The 12557-nt window shown below is 33.8% G+C and overlaps 1 protein-coding gene and 2 pseudogenes across 1 annotated transcript; 1 reads left to right on the forward strand and 2 right to left on the reverse strand.

Moving 5' to 3' along the window:
- Nucleotides 1-1381: 1381 nt before the first annotated feature.
- On the forward strand, nucleotides 1382-2150 carry LOC142617609 (dirigent protein 22-like). Its single transcript, XM_075790521.1, has one exon. It carries the CDS (start codon nucleotides 1483-1485, stop codon nucleotides 2032-2034), a length of 552 nt encoding a protein of 183 aa, XP_075646636.1. The 5' UTR covers nucleotides 1382-1482; the 3' UTR covers nucleotides 2035-2150.
- A 205-nt stretch (nucleotides 2151-2355) lies between these two features.
- LOC142614715 (GRAS family protein TF80-like) lies at nucleotides 2356-5407 on the reverse strand (annotated as a pseudogene).
- A 4558-nt stretch (nucleotides 5408-9965) lies between these two features.
- Nucleotides 9966-12543, reverse strand: LOC142615493 (receptor-like protein EIX2; annotated as a pseudogene).
- Nucleotides 12544-12557: the final 14 nt, after the last annotated feature.

Consider the following 12557-nt stretch of genomic DNA (forward strand, 5'->3'; position numbering starts at 1 on the left):
CGCCTAAAGCTTTCGTTGCTTGGGTTTGGTCAAAATCGGCGCCTGGGTTGCTAGCTACGTGTTCTTCTCCTCCACTGGAACGGCGGCAAGAAACCACACGTCCGATCCAATTTCCATTGCCTGAATCGGTGCCTGAGTTGCTAGGTTTTGCATCGTTGCTTCTTTCTTCTTCGTTGTTTATCTCTGGTTGTTGATCTCTGCTTTTTGATCTCTGGTATTCAAATAACAAATATAATAACTTAATTTAGAAAATGAAATATATTGTATAAGCAATAATTTGTTAGAAAATAATCACACCATTTTAAGAAGGGTTTGGGACTAACACTTATAACTGTCTTTTAATATTTTCTTTTTATATTTAACATAAAACAAATATCAATTTTTTCTACGCATCGCGCAAGTTTGCCAATATTTATTACAAAATCAAGACCCAAAATAATTACAAATAAATTTGTCATAGAAGTAGCCAAAATCTAAAAATCCTGAAATATACAAAAGCTCAGTCTACATATTTAAAGGAAACAACTAATAAATAAACAACAGAATGAAATTCTTAATCCTTTCCATATGCACTTGTTGGAGATGAAAAACTTAAGATTCTTTTGTACAAAAAAGGAAAATAAAATTAACAAATAGAAAGTACAAGGGAAAGAAATCACTGACACCATGGAAAAATAATCTTAGTTTTACCTCTTAGACTAATTCCAAGCTTAAATGGAAAATATGGGATTATTTTGCCAACAAATAACCAAACAAATGGTGAATTAAAATTACAATAACTTCACTTGAGGTTATGGAAAAGGTAAAGAACTCCTTCCTATTCTTATAAACAAATTTCTATCCCTTAAAGTTTTGATTTATATAACAAATACGTAACTCCATATGACCATTTAATGTCCATTACAAATAAGTCAAAATAAATAACTTTCAAATTAAATTCTCATAGAAAATAATAAAACATACTAATTAAGTTGGTTATATAACCAAAAAAATTAAAATTAAAAATAATACAAATATTAATATCAGTTGTTAACTTGTCATTTTTAAAACTATGAGGGGGGTTTTTATATATTAATTTCAGATATTAGTCACTCCATGGTCATGCTTTTGTCACCACTCATCAACTTGACCAGGAGGGTTTTATTACTTGGGAACAACTTTAACACGTGGCTGAGTCTGAGTTACTCATTTCACATATCATGTCACATGTTTCTAGAAGATAGAGTCCCACAATTAAGCAACCCATGTCCCTTCATTGTTATTGTTGAGAGGAGGCTGAGTGTCATCTTCGATAAAACTTTTTTTTTTTTTATTCCATCTTCGATAAAACTTGAAGACTCTCAGAACCATGAAAGCAATATTGCCATTTCATATGCCACAAATCATATGAAAAGCTTATGTCATTGTCACTTTTTATTTTAGCACCCCATAAATAATCTTCTCTACCAATGAACAACATAGTGGAAAATTTACTATTACAATATGACTTCTGTTCTCACTTTCTTCTCCTTCTATCTCATGCTCTTCTCAACTTCCTTCACCATCATTAATGGAGTATTCTCTGAACAATCCCCCATGACCATATTAACAAAACACATGGAGAAACTGACCCGCCTCCACTTCTATTTCCATGACACCCTTGATGGAACAAACCCGACTGCCATTAGAATCGCTGGACCAGCAAACAGGTCATTTAGCACTACTTTTATGACAGATGATCCATTGACTGAATGGCCAGAGGCTAGTTCAAAGCTTGTGGGAAGAGCTCAGGGAATATATGCATTTGCTTCTCAACATGACTCTGCCTTGCTTATGGTGATGAATTTCGCTTTCTTGGAAGGTAAGTATAATGGGAGTGCCCTTAGCATTCTTGGGCGTAATCCTTTTCTCAATAAGGTCAGGGAAATGCCAATCGTTGGAGGCAGTGGAGTTTTCCGATATGCTCGGGGCTATGCCTTGGCGAAGACAGTGTCGTTTACTCCAAAAACTGGAGATGCTGTGGTTGAATACAATGTGTCTGTCTTGCACTTCTGAGAGTTCCAAGTTCTTCAGTATTACATGTTCCAAATCAGTCATGTTTGTAGCAGTGTTTCTACTATTGGATACAAGTGTAATTTTTCTAATAATAGAATAAGGCTATTGGGGTATATCACATGCTAGAGAGACAGATTATTCATTATCCATAAACTTATTTGTCTCAGCCAAATAGAAAAAAGCTCAATCTATAAAACCATTCCGTATACACTTGCAGAAATGAAAAACATATAGATCCCTTTTCTACAAAGATAAAGAAAAATTACAAACAGAAAGGAAAAGGAAAAGAAATCATTGGCCCCATGGCAAATAATCTCAGTTTTACCTCCAAGCTGAAAGCGAAAATAGGGGATTATCTCGCCAGCAGATAACCAAACATCCATTCTCTTCTTTGACATTATACTGATGATCATAGCTCTGCAATAACTCTTTTGCCTTTAACATACCAAGAAAGCTAAAATGTACCCTCCCAAAACCAGCCAACTCAAGCCTTAAAATCCATTTCTCAAGTTTCTCATGCCTCTCCTTTCTCTCCACTCCTTCACATGCTATGATGTTTTTAATTTCCTCTCCAAAAAGCATCTTCTCAATCTTCTGTCGATCTATCAGTGCTCCTGATACTGTGGAATCCAAACAATCAAAGAGAGCAGCATAGAATTTGAATGAATTTACGACTCTCTCCATTAAAGTAGGACCATTATGGTTTGCTTCCTGCTCAGTTATCACTATCAACTTCGGTGAGAGGCCCCGAAGAGAACTTAGAAAGCTCTCCATCTTTGAGGAAACACTTAGAGATAGTGGGGATGACGTGGGCAGGGCCGGCCCAAGGCCTAGGCAAGTTAGGCCTACGCCTAAAGGCCCACCGAAAAACAAAATTTTTCTTAGAAAAAGAGTCCCAATTTTTCATAGTTAAAAGTCCTAAAATTTTATAAAATTATATATATTTCTAAAGGTTGTACATTTTTTTATATTAATGATGTTAAAAATACTACAAATTTTATTATTGACTTACAAATTGTCATGTTATTAATTACAAAAAAGTGATATAAACATTCATTAGTTAAACTGATGAAGTTCATCAATGAGAAACAATGTCATATTATATTTTGAAAATTTTATAGTGCTTTTAATTAGTATATTTTTCTTTTTTATTTCTATTAAGATTCTCAAAGTATGAGTTCAGTAGAACCTTAACTCAATTAAAATCCTAAAATATTTCAAAAAGATGTTGCAAATGTGTTAAATCATCAATTATAGATTAATCTCCCCTAATAGTTTGAGACTTTAACTTTTGTAAACTAATATCCTACAAAACCACACACCAAATAATATCTATCTCCCTCTCGTAAAATCAAAATATAAAATTAAAAATTAGATTACAATTTTATTTAACTATGCATCGTCTTATATCTAAAATAAAGTACCTTTTTTAATCTCAATATATTTTTATTTTTTTTAATATTTATAGTTCAACTATAATTCTTTATATAGAATTAACATTAGTCTAATTGATATTATTTATATATTTAATGTATCAAATTAACCATAATTTAATTAGTATTAAATAATTTTTTTAATTAATATTTATATATTAAAAACTCCGAATAAATTTTTTACTTTAGAGCCCAATATAATTGGGCCGCCTCTGGATGTGGGAGTGTAATCAGGTGTGTCCATGTACAAACTAACCAGATCCTTCTTAAGGAGCTCTCTTTAAGGCCGCTGGTTTATATGTAAAACTTTCGGCCGGTTCTTTGATGCCACAGGCGAGTTCCTCACCATTCCCTCGTCAGTAGCCAAGAGAGAATGTAGCTGAAGTACAGAGCTGATTGCCAGAGCTTCTCCAGTCTTAACGTGCAAACTTTCTAGATCAAGATTCTCTAATTTGCTCACTATAGGATTGAATTGAAATAGGATGTTCAAATTGTTTGCTTTTTCCGTTAACTGAAGATCCATTTGCTCTAATACCTCTTTGTTTTCATAAATTGCTGTAATTTTCAAATGGGGTGGGCCGTCTAGTTGTGAACTTAATTTCTGAAGAAGATCAAACCACTGGGCAGGCCCAAATGAATAGCGATCAATAATATGAACTGCCTTTCTCCCCCTCCATAGCTTCTATAATTGCCTGATTTGTGATCAGTGGCGAAGCCAAGATTTTAGTTTAGGGGGGGGCAAGGTTATGATTGAAAACAAAATTAATCTAAAAATTATTAGTCTATATTAATAAAAATAAATAAATAACAATATAATAAATAAATAAAGATAATCGATTCATATTAAATAAAAATTAATTGAAGAGATTAATCAATGTATTTATCTACAATTCAAGAAATTAATCAATGTACTCAAAATAAACTGTGAGATTAACTCAATATAAAAGTGTCAAAACTATAACAATATATTTAAAATGTTTGTATAATGAGTCATTGGGACATCGGCTATAGACCTGCTGCTTTAAATTGAAGCGGTGAGAAATTTTAAACTTGGTTTAGTAGAAGATTATTTTAATTAAAAAAAAAAGACTTAATTAAGAAATGAAGTGATATGAGAAAAAAAGGTTTTGATTGGGTTCAGAAACACTCTGTTTCTAGACCAAGAAACAGAGCATAGCTCCTAACATGAAAGGCAATTTACCCCTCCCTTTAAAACAGTAGGTAGATGATAAATTAATTGACCTTTTTAACATATAGGTCAATTTAAAAGCCAAGTTACTAAACGAAAAAGGATGATTGACAATTTGTGTGAGTTTACCTGATCAATTCCAATGATCAAAATACATAGTTAAAACGCTTAACAGTAATAAACGTCAGGTACAACAAAACACAAGTTCATCCATAAATGTAACTGGATAGTAATTAATATAACCAACAAATATTTGGAAAATAACAAAATAACTAAAGTTATTTTTGGGCGGGCCAGGGGGGGCGACTGCCCCCCCTCGACCCCCCCTGGCTCCGCCCCTGTTTGTGATCACATATGCAACCTTTAAGAAAAGGCAAAGCTTAAAGAACAATCTTTGAACATGAATTTCCTCATAAACTGATGATATTTTTGTCTTATTGAAGGCTTTATGCAGACCAGGTAAGTTTTTAAGCATTTTATTAGCAAATGCCTCAATGAAGTATGCAGTAATTCGCTGAATTGCATCACCATCAGCAGAGGCAAAATGGGAAATATGTTCAAGACAGATATTAGCACTCTGCATACTATCGGCAGCTATATGGATAGCACATTCATCAAGAAGTTTTATCAACTGCAGAGCCACCTCCCCAGATAGTGGCCTCCTGAATTGTGATCCTAACCCAGGAGATAGTGGCATCCAGGGACCGGATTCAAGGGATGCAGAAGGTCTGCCATCTTTGGCTCCTGCCATAACAACTGAGAGTAAACTCTATGCAGTGGGAATGGATATCTGAATTTTTTTTTAAAACAGCTAGAATGAGATCAGATGTGTAGGAGAAATAATAATTGCCACAAATAATAACAGTAAACTATGATTATTTAGAAATTGAGAAAGCTGAGAGAAGGAAGAAAGATATTGAATCTTTCTCTTTAAGTTGTTTGATTTTTTTCAAATAATTATAAACTTAATCCAACAAAGGTTTAAAAAAAAAAAAGCTAAATTTTAAAAATATATTTTGAGGAAAAAGATTTAGTTTTCCAAGTCAAAGGAAGAAGTTAAAGAACACACATTCTTTAAAATTTGCTTTCAACAAATTATCATGTGAGTGAATAACCTCCGTTTATGTTTTCTCTCTCCACTTCATTAGTATCAATAGAAACATGTCACAATTTTTTTCTTTACTTGTTTGAAGGGTTGTGTTAACGGACACCAGCTAACTACAAATTTTTTTGCTTTTTTCTAACACAATTTTTTACTCTTTTTACAATTTAGGTCACTTTTTCAGATATATATGTACTATTTGATATTTTTTGACTTTTTCTGACAATATTTTTTGTCTTTTTTGCACTTAAAGCGGTGCTGGTTAATATTCACCTTGTTTTAAACACTACTTTTTGAAAACAGCCAAAAATGTCAAAAAATAAAATTTCCCATAAATTCCAGAACAGAATTAAACAGGGCCAATTTTAGGTTTCTAAGAGCATCCACATCAGATCCTCCATTTTACACACCCACTTTTACACTAAAAATCTACTTTTTCTATTTTACCCATCTAATTTTACAAAACCTCCACATCAGTTCATCTATCCTACACCCTTTTTAATTAAATAATTAATTTTCTTTAATATTTTATTCTTTTCTCCAACAACCTCTTAAATTACCGCGTTCTCTCTCTCTCCTAACTCATTTCTCACTTTCGCTCTCTCTCTCTAAACCCATCTCTCTCAGACTCTCCATCAACTCCCTCTCCCTCTCCCTCTCCATCAACTCCCTCTCCGATCACCATCCGCGAGTCCGATCGGCGAGCTCCGATCGGCGATCTGCGAGCTCCGATCGGCGATCTGCGAGCTCCGATCGCCGATCCGCGAGCTCCGATCACCGATCCGCCAACTCTGATCGCGATCCGCCAGCTCCGATCGCCGATCCGCCAGCTCCGATCGCCGATCCGCCAGCTCCGATCCAGCGTCCGCGAGCTCCGATCCACGGCAAGACCCACGAGCTCCGACCAGTCAAGCACCGATCTACAAGTCAAGCACCGATCTACAAGTCAAGCACCGATCTGTGGTTGTTTGTGTATGTCTGTGTTTTTTTTTTTTTTTGAGCAAAGTATATCTCTGTATTCTGTGTTGAGAAAATGATGGAGTCTGTTAAGAACGGATCAGAGAGAGAAAAAAAGGAGCGAAGGAGAAATGATAAAATATTGTTTACCCGAGCTACAGTAACTGTGTAAATATACACGGTACTGTAGCTCGGGATGATTTTACACTATTTTAGCTAGTTTTAGATACACTGATGTAGCTCAAAATGTGTAAAATTAAAAAAAATTTGCATTATACATGATTTTAGATACACTGATGTGGATGCTCTAATAACTTTATCCGAAAGCAGTTTCAATTCAATGAAACTTTTCCTCCCCATGTCAACAGTATCACTGTATCAGGCAAGTGATCATGAAGTAGAAACATAAAGTCCAAGAAACTTCAAACAAGCAGAACAACCGACACCAAAAATACCAATTTTTAATCCAAATTTCTTCTGCAATTGTATCCAGATTTACGTTAAAATCTGAAAACAACTATGCCAGAAAAGAAAAGGCAATTTTTGTACCTAAACTTTACCCTGCAATTGATTCTAAAACTAAATACAAAGCTCAATACAAAGTTACCCTAAAAAAAAGGTAAAAGGCCAAACAAAACAAAGACAAATAATTAATAGTGCTACTGTAACAGGCAACCTTATTTTTATTCTGCTCCAACATTTTCCCAGCTACCGAACACAGCCTGAATGAAACCATGACATAATTCAAGAAAATTTCTAAAATTACAGAAAAAGCTCAACAAAAAGTTAACCCAAAAAAAAAAAAAAAAGTACAAAGCTAAATGCTTCTAGGTTCCAAAATAACATTAAAAAAACAAATGTTCAAATTCAACACCTAGTTTTTATTCTGCTTTAACATTTTCCCTGCAACTAAACAAAGCCTGAATGAAAACCATGCCAGAATTATATAAAATGTTACCTATTATACAAAAAACAAATAGCATGCTTAAGTGGATGTGTATTGATAACTATTGACTGTGGGGACATTATTTAAGCTTATAGGAAAGCTTAAGCTGATAGAAAATTACCAGAGAATGCCCAATTAGCTCCTCCTTGAGAACTGATCAAGTACACCACCAACTTCAAATTCCCAGCTGGGTTTTGAAATTGATCAAAAACCCAGAAAACCCCCTTAGAAAATTCCCATGCTTGTTGAGCCAATCTACTTAAACAATCAAAGTAGTTTCAGAACAAAAACAGGGTTTGGTGTCTGTTACTTGATTGAAGAGTGAGTCAAATGGAATTAAGCTCTTTGACTTGAAGGACTAGAATCCATGGCTACGTTGGTGGTAATATTGGAGATTTATTTATTTATTTTTGATGAGGGGAGATTTATTTTTGTCGTCATTGAGGTTTGTTTCTAATATACAGAGGTTTTTGTTTCAAGATTTCATTCCTGTCACTCTCTAAAGTGGATTCTTATCTCGTCAGTAAGTGAAGTGGATTGGAATAAGAGATGGCCAAACTTGGTGTTACTGTCACTAATCCAAATATGCGATAAGAAAATAAGACAAAACTCCTTGCTTCTTGTTTTAGGGGCTGACGTTGATACCAAGGAAAGTCTTGTGTCAAGTTCACAACTTTACTAAAATATGCCATTACGAGTATTTGAATATTTTCTGCATACTAATAATTATACGGAACCATTACTTTTTGCTTGCAAAAATTAGCATATTGTGAAATCAACAGTGAAATTGAGTGAGTCTATAATATTTGCTGTTTCCAAGGGTACACTGGTGCTTAAGACACCAATTTTGGGGCCACTTTTTCACACTTTTGCTAAGGAAAAGTCTCGTCAATGTTGTAGTCGAGCATTATTTAAAATTAGTATATAATCCATGCATAGGAACGGTACAATTAAAGAAAATTACAATTACATACATATATAAATTCAAATTATACTCTTTCTTTATTTTATTTTATTATTTTAATTTCTTTTGAATATAAACATGAGTTTAATTTTTTTTTTTAATTATTGGGTTTTTGATGATTTATTTATACTCGAAAATAGTATATGCCTAACCATGAACTTTATATGCTAAGATTCTGTTTGTTTTAGATTAAAATGTCAATTTAATTTCACCACGAACTTATGTAAAGCTTTTTAAAGCCTCACTTTTTTTTAACTATAGTTGTACTTTTAAACAAAGTAAGACAGTCAAAATAAGGTCATCCATACTCAATCTCAATGATAATTTAACACTTCTTTTTTATTAAATTTAAAATAAAAATAAAAATCTTTAACTAATGCATTCACTTATTACAAATAGATTTGACACAATAAATGGCAATTGATAGGGTTGGACCTTAGCATCTAGTCTTTTTTTATCATTTATTATTATTGTTGGTATATTATGCATTCAGTACGTTTTGAATCAAAACCTTACCCTCTATCTCATTATTATGGACGAGGAAGTCATTTGAGGTAGATCTCACTGTCATGGTAAATTTGCTTTAATTAATTTGACCATAACATCAGACTCCATATAGTTACTACTTCAAACATAAGCATGCATATCAACATAATTGGGTAAAAATTTCATTCAAGAGGTTAATAAAAACCAATCAAATGGTCTACACTACTAATATGGTCCCTATCTTTGCACATTAATACAAACAATATCCTTAGTGAACTAGCCAATACCAATAGGCAATAGTCTCATACAATTCATATGTAGAGGTAGCAAACGATATAATTCAGATGACAAAGTCATAGTTACACTGACCTGGTATAAAGAAACAAATTATTTATGTCTGCTTCAAATTGTAATTGTCTTGGATTGTAAGAGTTTTCACAACCTATGGATATTTTTGGCAAAAGAGCAAAGGGGTCATACAAAAGCACGAAAAAAAGAAAAAAAAAAAGCATAGCATAAATGAAAAAAAGTTTTAATCTTTATGATTAATATTGTTATCAAAAACCCAACTCAATTCAATAAAAGTCATAGATTTGTCTCAATTGAGTAGAGTTTGTTGGTTCCAACATGAGAAACCCATTTTGAAATAGGGAACAGTATTATTAGTAAAACTATTATGTCATAAACCGAGGCTAAAGTTATATCATATTTGTGAAATAAAATCCAAATGACTATCACATTTAGCTATGAATTAAATTGTATATTCAAAGTAGCTAACTACAACATTAACATAAAAGAAACAATATTAAGGACATATAACTTGAAGCAATACATTTTGGCTAGATAACGATGCCTTACTTACTAAGGCAAACTCTTAGCTTTTCCAGTAAATTCATCTTTATCATTGTAGTCACATAAATCCAATCTTTTATTTCATCAGCAAATCTAAAATAAGCATGCCTCCAAGTCCTATTAAAGAAGAGAGCTCCATAGATTGCCCAAAAGCCCGTTGCGAATCCAACTCCCATACCAATGTAGAAGCTGGAGTTTTTAGAATCATCTTCAACACTGCCAATTGGTGATCTATTCAAAGATTGTTCCTCAATTGTGCAGCTTTTTGGAAGAGGATCACCACATAACTGATGATTTCCAATGCATCTAAGGGCATCAAATGATTGAAGCTGGGTGCTTGAAGGAATTCTACCTGAGAGGTTGTTGTATGACAAGTCCAAGAGACTAAGAAACGTCAAATTAGACATGCTTGGAGGAATTTTACCCGATAAATGATTTCTTGAGAGATCAACTGACTCTAACTCTTTCATACTCGCAATTTTTTTTGGTATCTTTCCCATCAAATGATTTCGAGACAAATTAAAAAAACGTAACTCAGAAAGATTTGAAATTCAGCAGGGATTGATCCAGATAAGTTGTTACTTAAAAGGTCTATGAGCCTAACTAATTTAAGGTTCTCTTTGTATTCCATTTCTTTCCCTTTGGGACCCAACTGAACATTCTCAACATAAAATGCAGATAAATCCCAATATACAAAAGGCACAAAATAAGAAAATGAAATATCATCAGAGTTTGGGAATGTCATGGCACTAATATTTTCCAAGCAATTTGGTATGGATCCTGATAGGCTATTATTGGCAAGATCCAATATTCTAAGAGAAGATAGTTGGCATATTTGTTGAGGTATATAACCCTTGAATTCACTTGATCTTAAACAGAGAACTAAAAGATTTGTCATTTCTCCAATCCATAGTGGTATGATGGACAAATGATTATCACCCATATCAATGAGCCTCAGATTTGAGCATTTTTTCAACGATGAAGGAATATCTCCATAGATGCTATTGTTTTGTAAACGCAATGATTGGAGGTTAACTAAAGCCCCCATGGGGTAGGGAATTCTACCTTCTAGATTGTTGCTCCCTAAGTTTAAATGGATCAAAGACTACCAATACTTCTAACAGTGAGAAAGTATTCCTGATAAGAGATTGTTTGATGCATCTAAAACCTTTAATTTATACTTTCTAATTTTCTTTTGGCATAAGAAAGTAGAAATGGGTCCATAAAATGAGTTGTTAGCTATATTGAGCCTTTGGACAGTAGAACCCAGAAAAATGTCTGATACATCACATTTTATATGGTTGTTAGAGAGATTGATAAATGTAATATTTGAAGTCCAATTCCAGAACCAACCTGGAGCTTTTCCTGAAATTCTAGACATGGACATATCCAAAACCTGAGGGATCTTTGTGATTGTAGCCATAAAGGAAAATTAGGACCTATCTTGATTGAGCTCATGGTGGCATAGTCAAGTTGGAAGGGGGAAACCCAATTGGATTTGACATTAAAGAACAAACCTGCTTCAGACATATAAAGATTCTTTAATTTTGAGAGTTTTCTGAAATGTCTTTCATCTACGGTACCTATTAAAGGATTTTTTCCAACATACAATGTCTCTAACTTAGAGAGAAGCCCAAGACTCTTTGGAATGGTGCCATTCAACTGATTTCGATCGAGCAATAATATTCTCATACAAGATAAATTCCCAACAGACAAAGGTATAGGACCATTTAAAGAATTAATTCCGAGATCAAGATATTCTAATTTCTCTAAATTGAAAATGCTAGGCGGTATATTGCCTTTCAAAGAACTATTGTACAGGTCAAGAATTAAGAGGCTTGTACTGAGATTAGAGAACCAATTAGGTATCTCATGATTGAAATGATTTCCAGAAAGATCAAGGTCTCGAAGAGACGTGAAATTGACAAATCCAAGAGATGGATTCAGGCTATCAAGTTGACAATTTTGCAAGCATAGCTCCGAAAGAGATGGGACTCTGTGAAGGTTAGCATCACTTAGGTCAAGGGTTTAAATGGCAGAGAGACCAAACATCCAATGAAGGTTATCTACATAGAGGTCAGAATCAGATCCAAGAGATACATAGCGAAGGCTAGAAAGGTTCCCAAGTTGATGAGGAATGAGTCCATAGAAGTTAGCCCAATGGAGGTCAAGATGTGTGAGACTGTACATTGAACCAAGGAAAGTTGGGATCGGAGTACAATTAAGGTCATTGTAACTCAAATCCAAGTAGTTCAAATGTTCTAATTGGAGCAATGAACCACTAATCTCAACGCCTAACCTCAAATTATTGAGGTGGAGCTCAGTGACTCGGCCAGTTTTCTTGTCGCAAAAAACTCTGTCCCAAATACAATAATCTTTATGGTCAAACCAAGATGAGAGGACGTGTCCATGATCAGTGAGACCACGTTTGAGGATTAGAAGGGCTTGCTTGTCTTTTTCATAGCAAAAGACATTTGAGATTGACTCTTCTTTGAAGAAGAAGAAGCTTAAACTAAAGGTAGCGGGAAGGAACCATACTAAGAAAAACACATGAAGAAGAGTTGCAAAAGAGGTAACCATTGTAATGAAGGAAG

The sequence above is a fragment of the Castanea sativa genome, chromosome 11, assembly GCF_040712315.1.
Source record: "Castanea sativa cultivar Marrone di Chiusa Pesio chromosome 11, ASM4071231v1".
NCBI classification, from domain to species: Eukaryota; Viridiplantae; Streptophyta; class Magnoliopsida; order Fagales; family Fagaceae; genus Castanea; species Castanea sativa.